Source organism: Miscanthus floridulus, unplaced genomic scaffold (assembly GCF_019320115.1).
Source record: "Miscanthus floridulus cultivar M001 unplaced genomic scaffold, ASM1932011v1 os_2044_1, whole genome shotgun sequence".
NCBI classification, from domain to species: Eukaryota; Viridiplantae; Streptophyta; class Magnoliopsida; order Poales; family Poaceae; genus Miscanthus; species Miscanthus floridulus.
The window spans coordinates 1-14,160 of NW_027098063.1; the positions used below are offsets into that span (position 1 = coordinate 1).

Genomic DNA, 14,160 nt, shown 5'->3' on the forward strand with positions numbered 1-14,160 from the left:
AATACAAATTATAGGATCCATTAGTAATCCGCAATTAGCAAATGCTTACCGTAGCATCACATTATCAAATCATGGGCTAATTAGGTTTAAAAAATTCGTCCTGCAAAATAGTCTCAATCTGTGCATTTAGTTTCGTAAATAATCCTATATTAAATACTCCATACATGTATTCAACATCCGATAGCACAACGACTAAAGTTTAGAAGACGAAACCAAACACCTCTTTCTCTGCAGAGGGGTCGTTGAAGAGGTCGGCGGCGAGATCGCAACGGCCCAGGTGACGTCGCTTTTGATGCGAGAACTGGAGTACTGGACCGATCTCTGCTGCTTCTTCCGTCCTGTCTCGTGTCACGGTCGGAGCCATTGACGGCAGCATTGGGCCGGTTGACGGTTTATTTTTGTGTGTCGATGACGCCATTGACGAACGATACGTTCTGTCTGGTTGATTGATGGCCCAATAGTAACATTGATAGGCGCGGCATGCGTGGTCTGGTGATCGGGCCTAGTGGCGCCAAGGGCAGGCAGGCATCCTGATGGATGCGAGACGGCCCCGTTAACAAGGACTAGGCCTAAAAGTTTTTTTCGAAAGACCGACTAGGCCTAAAAGTGAAAGCATGTTGCCACAATTGTCTCAGATCGGTCGCACACAAACAAGACTGAGCGTGTTTAGTTTCCCACACCAAATTTCAAAAAAAGTGCTACAGTAGTCCATCATATCGAATCTTGCGATACATGCAGAGAGCATTAAATGTAGATGAAAAAAAAACTAATTGCACAGTTTGGTTGGAAATTACGAGACGAACGTTTTGAGACTAATTAGTCGATGATTGAACATTATTTGCCAAATAAAAACGAAAGTGTTATAGTAGCCAAATTTCTAACTTTCACCCAACTAAACACGCGCCTGAGCATTTTGCTCAAATAAAGCAAGAAGACTGGGCACGACCAACGACGCGTCTCTCTCTACGACGTGGACACATGGTAAATGTGTGCAGCTGTCAAGGAAACAATCATCGTTTCTAGAACTAGAATGTTCATCAGAGAGTTCGTAACCAATCGCTTTGTTTACCCAAAAGACAAGAGAAATCGCGGCACTCTGTGCACAAAAGTTCCTCGCATTTTGTTTAGAAAATTTGCAAGTTGAGATGGTGTTTGGACAAGACAGAACCGGCAGGACTAGGGCGCACGATTCAAACGCACGAGCGCAGGTGTGTAGCAGGCGGGATATATACGCCATCAGTCATCTCACAGATCTTTTCCACTTTCCAAGCTGTCGACACTTTGCGTTCGCCTTCCGCGGCTGCTTCCTCGTGCTTCTTTTGACGCGATCGCCCCGCTCTTTCATTCAGGCAGGCCAGTGCTCCCAAGGTATAAGTAGGTAACCATGGTCCATGGATGCAACTGCATGAAATACTGCTGTGTGTTACTAGATCCCAGTTGGTCACAGGAGTTCCATTCCATCTACACTACACCTACCAGTGTCTACAGCTCATCATTACAAGGAGATCAGAGGATCGTTAGCGTGATAGATAGATGGGGCAAAACGACTACCTGTCCCTGTGCCTCGCGGCGCTGGTCGCGTCGTGCCAGCAAGCCGGCGCCGACAACGACGCGCCACCGTTACTCGCGAGGGCGGCGGCGTCCGAGCTCCCGCTCCAGTTCCGCTGCCCAGTCTGCAGCAAGGCGTTCGCGTCGTACCAAGCGCTCGGCGGCCACAAGGCGAGCCACCGCAAGCCTGCGGCGGCAGCACGCGATGGGAGGGCGCCATCGTCGTCGTCATCCCAGCATCAGAAGGGAGCCGCGGAGGCGTCGTCATCGTCCGGGAGCGCCGGCGCCGGGCGGCACGTCTGCACGGTGTGCCACAGGTACTTCGCCACAGGGCAGGCGCTCGGCGGGCACAAGAGGTTCCACTACCTGCACGGCCCGTCGGTGCCGGCCTCGCTGCCGCCCAGCACTGAAGGCGCGGGCGCGGGCTGGCTTGACCTCAACCTGACGACCCTTGTGCCGGACGTTTCATTCGACGGCGTCAGACGACGGGGCGAGGATGAGGAGGTTCAGAGCCCCTTGCCTTTGCCGGCCAAGAAGCATCGGGCGTCAAATTCTGCGTGAACTAACTGAAAAGCCATGCAAGCATACAGTCGTGAGACGAAACAATGACAGTTGAGTAGTGGCTAAATCGAATAAAGATGGTTTGGATAAAAAGTTCACAGATGCATTGCATATGTACCCTGCAGACTTTCCCTAGGGCTTTGGATAGGGGACAAGATAATGAATGTATATAGCTTTGTATTTGTACAACTTATTGGTGGCCAACAGACATTTGACACGCATCTTACCGAACATGGTGGTTTCATTGTTCATAAATATTTTGCCTCCGGATAAATATTTGTGCAAATACTAAGATATTTTTACCAGTTCTACCTTAAAAGTGTAAATTTAACCAAGGACTTAGGGCTTGTTTGGTTACTACACCGTCCTCCTAAAATTTCTATCACATTGAATATTTGACACATGCATAGAGTATTAAATATAGACTAATTACGAAACTAATTGCATAACTTACGACTAATTTACGAGACGAATCTTTTAAACCTAATTAGTCCATGATTTGATAATATGGTGCTACAGTAAACATGTGCTGATAATAGATTAATTAGGCTTAAAAAAGTCATCTCGGAAATTAGCATCCATCTATGTAATTGATTTTATAATTAATCTATATTTAATACTCTTTATTAACATCTAAATATTCGATGTAACATAAATTTTAGAAGCGACTAAACAACCAAACACTCCTCGCATATATATATATATATATATATATATATATATATATATATATATATATATATGAAGGGCGATTGCCTTCATTCATCTCTCACTTTTCTCCGTCCCACAGTACATGTCGTCCCATTTGAAAAAAAATATAAAAAAAGCCAGACGTTTTAGCTTCTGTTGCTCTTATAGCAGAGTACAGCACCAGTCATCCATCACATCCTGTCGTTCACTATGAATAAAAAATGAAGAAAAATGATACTCCCTCGGTCCCGATTTAATTGTCGTTTTTGGTTTTCGTGCCACAAGTTTGATTCGATTTGTAGAAAATATTAGCAACTATTTGTATCTCTAAATAAATTTATTAAAAAACTAGATTCAAAGATCTTTCCGATGATACTAATTATGTACCATAAATAATAATATTTTTTAATATATATTTTGTTAAAGTTGTTTCTCAGGAAGCGAGAACGACAGATATTCTGAGACGGAGGGAAGTACTGTGTGTGAGGACTGAGTAGGCTCCCAGCCGGAGCGCTGGTCCTAAGCAGCATGCTGCTGCAGACGTCCATCATTTGAGTTCGGAGGAGCAAAACTTTAGCAAGCACTACACCTACCCTTGGCCTAGCTATCCAAGCCCGTTCGCGTCCTTCTACCTTTACTAAACTCATGATAAATATATACAATAGCCACCTATTTAAGTTGAGTCCAATCTTCTCTTAATTTTTCATACAAGATTCATCTTTATTACACTAGCATTTGTTATTGCTGTTGGTTGTTTTAAGTTTGGGCCAGACCCAGTTAAGTCCAACAAAAATTGCTACTCGGCACCTTATTATCATTGGCACGAGCACTACGCGATAAATTATACATACAGACATATTTGCTAATTAAGTAAAATTGTAAAGGCAATGAAAACTGTTGTTTTATTATAACAAGAATATATCTAACCTTTACTTTTTTATTGTAACGTTCCAATACTTTATTTGGACAACAAATCAAATTGTTTTTCGTCTACCACAAAATATGACTAATTTATCTGGGAATGCTTAAAGGAATAGAGAATAGACATAAAATTATGCCTCCAAAAGTTTGCGTCGCGCAAATTTTTTTATTGATCTATCTGGTTAAATATAAATGATTTATGACAAAAACAAAATAGTCCATTCGCTTATGTGCATATTCATCTTCAAAGGCTACACAACAGATTTACTATTGGACATAGTTACAAATTACGAATTGGTATACATCATGTGCCTGTTTTATGTGTCTCTCTCGCGTGACAAATCATAGCCATTGGATCTTAATAATGTTAATAGTACGCTATGGAGTTATCTTCAACCCCTGGCCATCTTCTTCATTGTGCGTGGCTGCGAGTCCACGAGCTCGCCACCACCACCACCGGCTTGCCTCGTCCATGGCGAACCTCATAGTTGCCATGTCTGGCCTTACTAGCTACCCCCACCATGCTAACTCGGCATCGTCGGGCCATCTCTATGTCTCCCCCACCCCTCCTTGGCTCAATCGTTGTCTACCTCCACCCATAGCAGGCGGGGATTTTTTTTATTTTTAATTCCTTCTTTAATCAATATTTTAATACTAATCCCAAAAAAGAAGTATTTGCAAAACTGACCCTTTTGGTCGCTGTCGCGCGACATGCGCTGGCGCGACAAGCCGAGCCATGGTGGCGCCCATCGTTGACCCTAGCTGGCATGGCGGAGTGTGCGCCTAGGCGTGGGCCTTGCCCTATCGCGCAAGCGAATCTGGCGTGACGCTGTCACGCCATGTGGGTCGGCGCGACAAGCCGAGTTAGGTTTTGTAACACCCTCGGTGTTACACCCTAAATCATTTACTAAGACATAGCCCTGGGCAAATTTAACCGAGAACTGAGAACCAAACCTGAAAGAACCAGAATCAAAACCGAAGAACCAGAATTAGAAAATTCGGTTCCTTATTCTGTCCCTGATATTGAGGAACCGAAATAACCGAAGAAAATTTCGGTTCCTACTCTCGGTTAACCGAATTAACCGAAAGAACCGAATTACATGAATTATGCTTCACTTACTTGTATTATATAGGATTATGTTTGGTTTATGTGTAGTGTTTTATATTTGAACTTGTGTTACTATATTGCTATTGATTTCTTATATATTATTATTATTAAAAATGAATATAGTGTTGCATAAATTTGCCTTAGAACAAGTATATTTATTATTGTTTTGAGGTCTTCTGAAAAATTTTGGTTAGTTTCGGTTAGAACCAGAACCGAACCGAAATGATCGAGAACCGAAATGCTCGGTTCCTAAAATTTTTTGGAACCGATCGGTTCCTGTTTTCTAGGAACCAAATTTCATCAATAACCGAGGGAACCGAACCTAAACCGAACCGAGAACCGAACGCCCACCCTGACTAAGACACATCATGAGCATCATATTTATGTGTTAGTGCATGTGATGGAGTGCATAGATGAAGCATTGCAATTAAAACGATCAATAAAAGTGTTAAACAAAAAGTTACTCCATAACTTCGTACAATTAACAAGTAGGGTTGTAAACCAATTTTTATTGAACAAAAATACTATAGAACACACATGTGACCCTTAAATAAAGTTTGAAATATGAACTTTATAGATGACAGTGAAATACTTGTTGAAAAATGATATTACTAACTAATATTTCTACTAGCCTAGAAATTGCAAATTGAAATCAAGTTCAGCTCAAAAACTTAGAAAAAATTCAAAGTTTGTCAACAGCTAGACATTGCTATGTTTAGCAAATTATTTGGAGAGATTGGGTTAAGGGGTGATGTAGTATTATAGCTCGATTTGGTAGTCTCATATACCATCTTGAGTGTAGCTAAGACCGTTTACGTTTTGTAGCAGCGGTTTGGTCGTGGCGGGAGCTTTAAAAACCGTGCACAGCACATCCTCGGCCCGTTTCCCCGAGTGGGAGCGGTCATCACGTCTTAGGGGCATGATGTCGTCGCGTCGGTGCATCTTGAGCGCGCTCACATGCTGTCCGTGCTCGGCTAGCCTTGCCGGCCGTCCGGTCCGACGGGGGCGCTGCGGTGTGGGGCCGCTGCTGCTGCTCGCGCGGCCGTTAAGGCCCAGTCAAGCCTAATTTAGCTACTTTCCACCGGCGTGCCGTTAAGGCTGTGCCTCAGCCATGACCATGGGCAGACCTTCATTCCTCCACCTGAGCCTAATTACTTATGCCACTACATTCACCTTGCTCTCCTCTTAGCCCTACGCACCCTAGTACAGTCGCTAATGCGACCATGCCACCGCGGTACGTCACTGCTTGGTTTGGTCGCACAGTGGCCGGCCTTCCTCCATTGCTCTTCGCTCTAACCCTCACCGCGGCTTGGCTTATGGTAGTCCCTTGATGCTCTCACGGTAGCTGGTTGGGACCGTAGCAGCTCTAGTTCGTTGGGGCGGCGGCGCCACTGTTGCGGCTGGTCACGCGCCACCGTAGCCATCTCTAGCATGTCCAGTAGCCTCGCGTCGCTGCTAGGTGTAGGTACTGTGGAACCCTAGATGAGTGTCAGGCCCGACCGACGGGCTGTTGTGGACCTCTGGTGGGAGGCAAAGCTTCTCCATGCCGCCTGTGCCGCCACAGTACGGGGTCATCCGGGGGGTGTGCGTGGGAAAATTTCTAGAATTCTAGGGGGTTAAGTGAGAGTAGCTGTGAGTGATAGGAATAGTGATAGTACTATGGTGCAGTTTGGGAAGAATTCGGGGTGTTGGCCACAAAAGTGCCTCGTGCGCGGGCTCTCTCTGTGTCACGGGCCGGCCTGCGTTGTGTGGGCCGGGTCAGCGGGCAGCTTGCGTGCGTGCGCTGCACCGCGAGTGTGGGCCATACAAGAAACTGGTTTCCCTTTTTTCTAGGGAATTAGCAAATGTTTTTCTAATTTAGTTTGAGCTGATCTTTGTAAATTATAATAAATCATGTAGGTGTCCAAAAATTGTGCAATAAATTTTATTAGACTCCTGTAATTTGCTCTGTCTATTGGGATAGTTAATTCATGCTTATATATGTTGACATTAGAAACTTTTAAATAGTTTAAAAATGCTTAATATTGTTAAGCAAATAATTATAGGAATTTTAGTGCTAAAATGGTAATAGCTTTAGACCTAAAATTTTTATGGTAGTTTCATTGTATTATTATGTGCTCACTGTAATTTTTGTAGCCTTAGAATAGCCTAAGTGTTAGGGTAGTGGGATACACCTTGTTTTAATAGATGTTAAATCGTTAGTAGGAGTAAGGATATATTTTTAGTTGCTAAGTTCATACTTGTTAGATGAACCCACTGCCTTGTTTGCTGAAAATAATAGTTAGCTTAGTATCTTAGTCATTAGAGCTAGCTTAGTAGCTTAGTAGATATATTCTTATTTTAAGAGTTATTGTTGCTTAAATACTAAATGTTGCATTATCATCGCTTGCATGTAGAGAACGAGTTGGTGGAGATCGTGACCACAGACGATCACGAGTTCAAGGAAATCATCGAGGAGTACGAGGAGGAGATTCTCGTGCAGGAGGAGGTCCTGGAGCCACCACTGACTGACTCAGCAGACACCACTGAAAGCTCTAGTTTGGTTTTGGATGAATTGATGAAACCCTAAGTGCTAACCTAGTTTACCAAAGTGATTATGAGATATGTGGCACTACTCCAAGTGGTGGAGCGAATGAAGATCATGACATGATGATGGTGATGCCATGTTGATGATCAAGTCCTTGGATTTGGAAAAGAAGAAAGAGAAAAACAAAAAGCTCAAGGCAAAGATAAAATTGATAGGAGCTTTTATGATTTAAGTGATCGAGACACTTAGCGAGTGTGATCACATTTAGGTTCAATAGGCATACTATTAAGAGGGGTGAAAACTCATATCAAAATACGGTTATCAAAGTGCCACTAGATGCTCTAACTCATTGCATATGTATTTAGGAATCTAGTGGAGTGCTAACACCCTTGAAAATATTTATGAAAATATGCTAACACATATGCACAAAAGTGATACAGATTATGTTTAGCACTTGGGAGCAATGGTTCGAAACTTCACCGGTGGATAGTCCGACGGTGGCACCGGTGCCATGTATAGAAAAGACAGGGTTTCACAGAGTGCACTGGACGCTGGTCACACAGTGACCAAACTCTGAACCCTATGTCCGGTCAGTAGCAGCTGTGAGCGCGCGGTCTCGGTCTTCATGACCGGACGCTGGCGTGAAGAGTGATCGGACGCTCAGGGCCTACGTCTGGTCAGTGCTAACGTACACTGCCGTGGTAGCATGGGGGACATCAAGTGACGCATGGCAGTTGGAGAATGACCGGACTTAGGTGCTGCGTCCGATCGTACAGGAGCGGACATGTCCGATCGCAAAACAAAGGTTTGGGGAGCTCTCTGAAAACGACCAGACTCTGGCTGGTCTGCGTCCGATTGCTTATAATCGGACGCGTCTGGTCATGAGTGGAACCTTATTGGAAATGACCGGACGCTAGTGATGGTGCGTCCGGTCACTTTGAGCGGTGTGTTTGGTCATAACTTAAGTGCACTGATGACCGTTGAGATCAGGCGATCAATATTTGAAGCAGGGGACACGTGGTGAAAATCTGAGGACCGAGCGCTAGGGTCCTACGTCCGGTCAATACGACCGACGAGTTTGATCGCCCTGACTTTTTAGGGTACAGAGAACCAATGGCCCTATTCGTGGGGGCTCTCTATTTAAGCCCCATGGCCGGCTCAAGCTCACTCTATTGGCCATTTGATTCATTGTGTCATCTCTATCATTGATTCATCATCTTAGTGAGATTGTGAGTGAATCCAAGTGTATTGCTTGAGTGCTTGCATCTAGAGGCACTTGGTGTTTGTGTTTCGCTGCGGGATTCGCTTGCTACTCTTGGTGGTTGCCATCACCTAGATGACTTGGAGCAGCGAGGATCGTCGAGCGGAGGTTGGTCATTATCTCTGGCTCTGATCGTGGTGATTGTGAGGGGTTATTGACCTTTCCCCGACAGAGAGTCAAAAGGTACTCTAGTAAATTGCTCGTGGCTTGTGTGATCCTCATCTTGTGTTGGTTGTGTGGCACCCTATTGAGGGTTTGGCGTGTGATGTCAATTAGTGCGTGAACCTCTAAGTGAGTGAATCGCCACAACGAGGACTAGCTTGTCGGCAAGCAAGTGAACCTCGATAAAAAATCATTGTGTCATCATTTAATTCCGAGGTGATTGGTCCTCATTGGTACTCATTCTTGTGATTGATTGGTTCATTCCTCGACTCGGCAGTATAACCATCTTGCTCTCACGCTTTACATTACCACAAACTAGAATTGTAGTAGGTGGCTCGCATTTTTAGTAGGCTGGTGCAACACTCGCTTCGCCTCATATTTGTCTAACTGGTTTGCTAAGTGTTGTTGTAGAAATTTTTAATAGGCTATTCACCCCTCCTCTTGCTATTAGGACCTTTCAACCACGCATGTCCAAGGCAAGCCCCGGTACATAACTCTTTATTTTTTATAATCACTGTTTATATGTTATGTGCATTTACATTACAGGAATTTTATGGAAACCACATGTATAGATATACCTATCATAAGAGTCTTACTAGTGCAGGTTCGAGTAGCTGCTATGCTTAGGTTTTTGGTAGCGTGAGTAACCTACCGTTACTCACAATAGGTGATTATTATTATTACTCTCATAATAAAATGATGAAAAAAATGGCGACCGGATATGGATATGGTATGGATAATGGTTGGTGTAACAGGTTGTGTCCCGCGACCAACAGAGCTTAGCTTGGTTACACTGTTTTTCCCTGTTCGTGACGATTAAGGACCGTCCATTGCTGTAGATGGTAGTCATGTCACAAACTTATTATCCCAAGCACATACTTGCTTATGGGAGCAGGAAGGCTCGTTACGCTCTTGTAGTGGGTTCCGACTCTTTCCGGGTTGACTGATTGGAGGCGAAGAAAGGTGGAGGTCTAAGCACTATATTGAGATCGGGTCTCAAGTGTGGGGGCTTGGAGTCCAAGTTTTGATGGGGACTTGGACCCCGTGACAGGAGTGGAATAGATTAGTCTTGCTTGTGCCTGGGGCGCAAGCGGGAGTGTGTTTTAGGGTACCCAGCTGGGATACATTGGTTCACTAGCATAAGTACTATACCAAACTACTCCCTATGCATGATAAATCTATATACAAACACACATGCTTAATCCAACGTTGGTCAAATTAGACATGTATGTTACTTATTGCAACTTTTATCATAAAACATTCACTTATACTTTATTTTTCAATTAAATCTTCCCGTTGGTTCTAATTTAATCAGAAATTAGTAAACCAATAGTCAAAAAATAGTCCTGGACTGGCTTGACTCAAGCCTTTTCATTCACATAGCCCAGCATCGCAACCTGTTGGCATGAAGCCGAGTGATCTCATCGGTTAAAAATAAAACATACAAGATGCTTCTGCATCAATTCTACATCACTGTTTTCAAAAAATAGAATTAATGCATAAAACTCATAAATTAACTTGGAAGACATATAACTACTCTTCAAAATTAAATTCTCCCGTTAGTTCGAATTTAATTAGAAGATAATCAACATCATTGCAGCGAAAAACTTGATAATAAAATACATTCTATTAGTTTAGGTGTATTTCTTGGTCCTTATCTGCTCTCTAAAAAATTGACCACGTTGGTATAAAATTTATCAGAGATTTAAATCTCAAACTTAAACTCATTATAATATTGTCATCATCAACGTTGGTCAGAAAATAACAATACCATAATCTAACTTAAACAAAATTGAACTACTTCTCCAATTTAAATTAGAGGATAAATATAATCATAATTTACTGAACCAAAATCAACTGCTCTTCAAATTAAATTTTCTAGTTGGTTCGAATTTAATTAGAAGATAATAAACATTAAACTTTATAGCGGAAACATGAAAAATCATTTATCTACTTTTCAGAAGCATTTTATTGTACTCATCTACTCTCTGAAAAAATTATCCTGTTGATTCAAATTGTGACAGAGATTTAAACTAAAAAATTGCTTTGGAAAAATAATAAAACAAAACTCAGTGTGTACTGTTCATTTGGCCCAGTACGGTGAAACAGTCCGTGGCCCAAACTATATCTACTCACTAGAACATGGCTCTGATACCAATGATAGATTTTTAAGACCATCTAGGCATAGATCTAGTGTGTAAAACATAACTTAGATAAGGACTTGGTGATGTACCTCGCTGTATGCAGTGGCGGCCGTGGCACCGCCGCGACGTGGCCACTGATGTTGGAGTAGAAGTAGTATCGTAGCAGGGCGCGGTCCAGTAACGACCCTGATGGAGCTTTCCGTTGCTCACATCACTCCCCTCTTGATCGGACTAGGGTTAGACTCGATGGGTAACTGACGGCTGCACTGAACTTCGTACCTTGTGCCCCGGCCCCCACATTCCTCTTTATAGTGTTGCGCGACGAGGGCCCATTAGCCAGGAGAACGGCTGGGCGCCCTCGATCAAGGCGCGGATCAAGAGCCCAATTAACCGTTGGGCCAACTTGGTGGAGATCAACCTAACATGGACGACACATCCCTAGGTTCGGGTTCCATCCATCCATCCCCATCCCCATCCATCGGCCGCGTCCGGCTCTCAGTGGCTTCTACTTGGGGGTGTTTGGATTCAGGGACTAAAGTCTAGGAAGTGTCACATGGGTGTTGTATGGGTTGTTCAGATACTAATAAAATACAAATTACAGAATCCGTTAGTAATCCGCAATTAGCAAATGCTTATCGTAGCATCACATTGTCAAATCATTGGCTAATTGGGCTTAAAAAATTCGTCTTGTAAAACAGTCTCAATCTATGCATTTAGTTTCATAAATAGCCTATATTGAATACTCTATGCATATATCCAACATCCGATAGCACAACGACTAAAGTTTAGAAGACGAAATCAAACACTCCTTCTCTGCAGAGGGGTCGTTGAAGAGGTCGGCGGCGAGATCGCAACGGCCCAGGTGACGTCGCTTTTGATGCGAGAACTGGAGTACTGGACCGATCTCTGCTGCTTCTTCCGTCCTGTCTCGTGTCACGGTCGGAGCCATTGACGGCAGCATTGGGCCGTTGACGGTTTATTTTTGTGTGTCGATGACGCCATTGACGAACGATACGTTCTGTCTGGTTGATTGATGGCCCAATAGTAACATTGATAGGCGCGGCTGCGTGGTCTGGTGATCGGGCCTAGTGGCGCCAAGGGCAGGCAGGCATCCTGATGGATGCGAGACGGCCCGTTAACAAGGACTAGGCCTAAAGTTTTTTTTTCGAAAGACCGACTAGGCCTAAAAGTGAAAGCATGTTGCCACAATTGTCTCAGATCGGTCGCACACAAACAAGACTGAGCATTTTGCTCAAATAAAGCAAGAAGACTGGGCACGACCACCGACGCGTCTCTCTCTACGACGTGGACACATGGTAAATGTGTGCAGCTGTCAAGGAAACAATCATCGTTTCTAGAACTAGAATGCTCATCAGAGAGTTCGTAACCAATCGCTTTGTTTACCCAAAAGACAAGAGAAATCGCGGCACTCTGTACACAAAAGTTCCTCGCATTTTGTTTAGAAAATTTGCAAGTTGAGATGGTGTTTGGAAGACAGAATCGGCAGGACTAGGGCGCACGATTCAAACGCACGAGCGCAGGTGTGTAGCAGGCGGGATATATACGCCATCAGTCATCTCACAGATCGTTTCCACTTTCCAAGCTGTCGACACTTCGCGTTCGTCTTCCGCGGCTGCTTCCTCGTGCTTCTTTTGACGCGATCGCCCCGCTCTTTCATTCAGGCCGGCCAGTGCTCCCAAGGTATAAGTAGGTAACCATGGTCCATGGATGCAACTGCATGAAATACTGCTGTGTGTTACTAGATCCCAGTTGGTCACAGGAGTTCCATTCCATCTACACTACACCTACCAGTGTCTACAGCTCATCATTACAAGGAGATCAGAGGATCGTTAGAGTGATAGATAGATGGGGCAAGACGACTACCTGTCCCTGTGCCTTGCGGCGCTGGTCGCGGCGTGCCAGCAAGCCGGCGCCGACGACGACGCGCCACCGTTACTCGCGAGGGCGGCGGCGTCCGAGCTCCCGCTCCAGTTCCGCTGCCCAGTCTGCGGCAAGGCGTTCGCGTCGTACCAAGCGCTCGGTGGCCACAAGGCGAGCCACCGCAAGCCTGCGGCGGCAGCATGCGATGGGAGGGCGCCATCGTCGTCGTCATCCCAGCATCAGAAGGGAGCCGCGGAGGCGTCGTCATCGTCCGGGAGCGCCGGCGCCGGGCGGCACGTCTGCACGGTGTGCCACAGGTACTTCGCCACAGGGCAGGCGCTCGGCGGGCACAAGAGGTTCCACTACCTGCACGGCCCGTCGGTGCCGGCCTCGCTGCCGCCCAGCACTGAAGGCGCGGGCGCGGGCTGGCTTGACCTCAACCTGACGACCCTTGTGCCGGACGTTTCATTCGACGGCGTCATGACGACGGGGCGAGGATGAGGAGGTTCAGAGCCCCTTGCCTTTGCCGGCCAAGAAGCATCGGGCGTCAAATTCTGCGTGAACTAACTGAAAATCCATGCAAGCATACAGTCGGGAGACGAAACAATGACAGCTGAGTAGTGGCTAAATCGAATAAAGATGGTCTGGATAAAAAGTTCATAGATGCATTGCATATGTACCCTGCAGACTTTCCCTAGGGCTTTGGATTGGGGACAAGTTAATGAATGTATATAGCTTTGTATTTGTACAACTTATTGGTGGCCAACAGACATTTGACATGGCATCTTACCGAACATGGTGGTTTCATAGTTCATAAATATTTTGCCTCCGGATAAATATTTGTGCAAATACTAAGATATTTTTACCAGTTCTACGTTAAAAGTGTAAATTTAACCAAGGACTTAGGCCTTATTTAGTTGGCGTTTTTTTTTTTGGGAAATGGTACTGTAGCACTTTTGTTGTTATTTGACAATTAGTGTCCAATCATAGTCTAATTAGGCTTAAAAGATTCGTCTCGTGAATTTCGTCTAAACTGTATAATTAGTTTTATTTTTTATTTATATTTAATACTTCATGCATGCGTCCAAAGATTCGATGTGACGAGGAATCTTAAAAAATTTTACAAAATTTTAGTAACTAAACAGCACCTTACATCTATGAAGGGCGATTGCCTTCATTCATCTCTCACTTTTTCCCTGGTGTACTCCCTGCGTCCCAGAATACATGTCGTCGCATTTGAAAAAAGTATCAAAAAAAAAACCCAGACGTTTTAGCTTCTGTAGCTCTTATAGCAGAGTACAGCACCAGCCATCCATCACTTCCTGTCGTTCACTATGAATAAAGAATGAAGAAAAAA

At 44.5% G+C, this 14,160-nt stretch overlaps 2 protein-coding genes across 2 annotated transcripts; both read left to right on the forward strand.

Annotated features, from left to right (window-relative positions):
• The first annotated feature begins 1,429 nt into the window (after window positions 1–1,429).
• LOC136534550 (zinc finger protein 36-like) lies at window positions 1,430–2,236 on the forward strand. The gene has a single exon (XM_066526964.1). The coding sequence runs from the start codon at window positions 1,534–1,536 to the stop codon at window positions 2,107–2,109; it is 576 nt and encodes a 191-aa protein (XP_066383061.1). The 5' UTR covers window positions 1,430–1,533; the 3' UTR covers window positions 2,110–2,236.
• A 10,273-nt stretch (window positions 2,237–12,509) lies between these two features.
• Window positions 12,510–13,304, forward strand: LOC136534551 (zinc finger protein 36-like). The gene has a single exon (XM_066526965.1). The coding sequence runs from the start codon at window positions 12,789–12,791 to the stop codon at window positions 13,302–13,304; it is 516 nt and encodes a 171-aa protein (XP_066383062.1). The 5' UTR covers window positions 12,510–12,788.
• The last annotated feature ends 856 nt before the right edge of the window (window positions 13,305–14,160 follow it).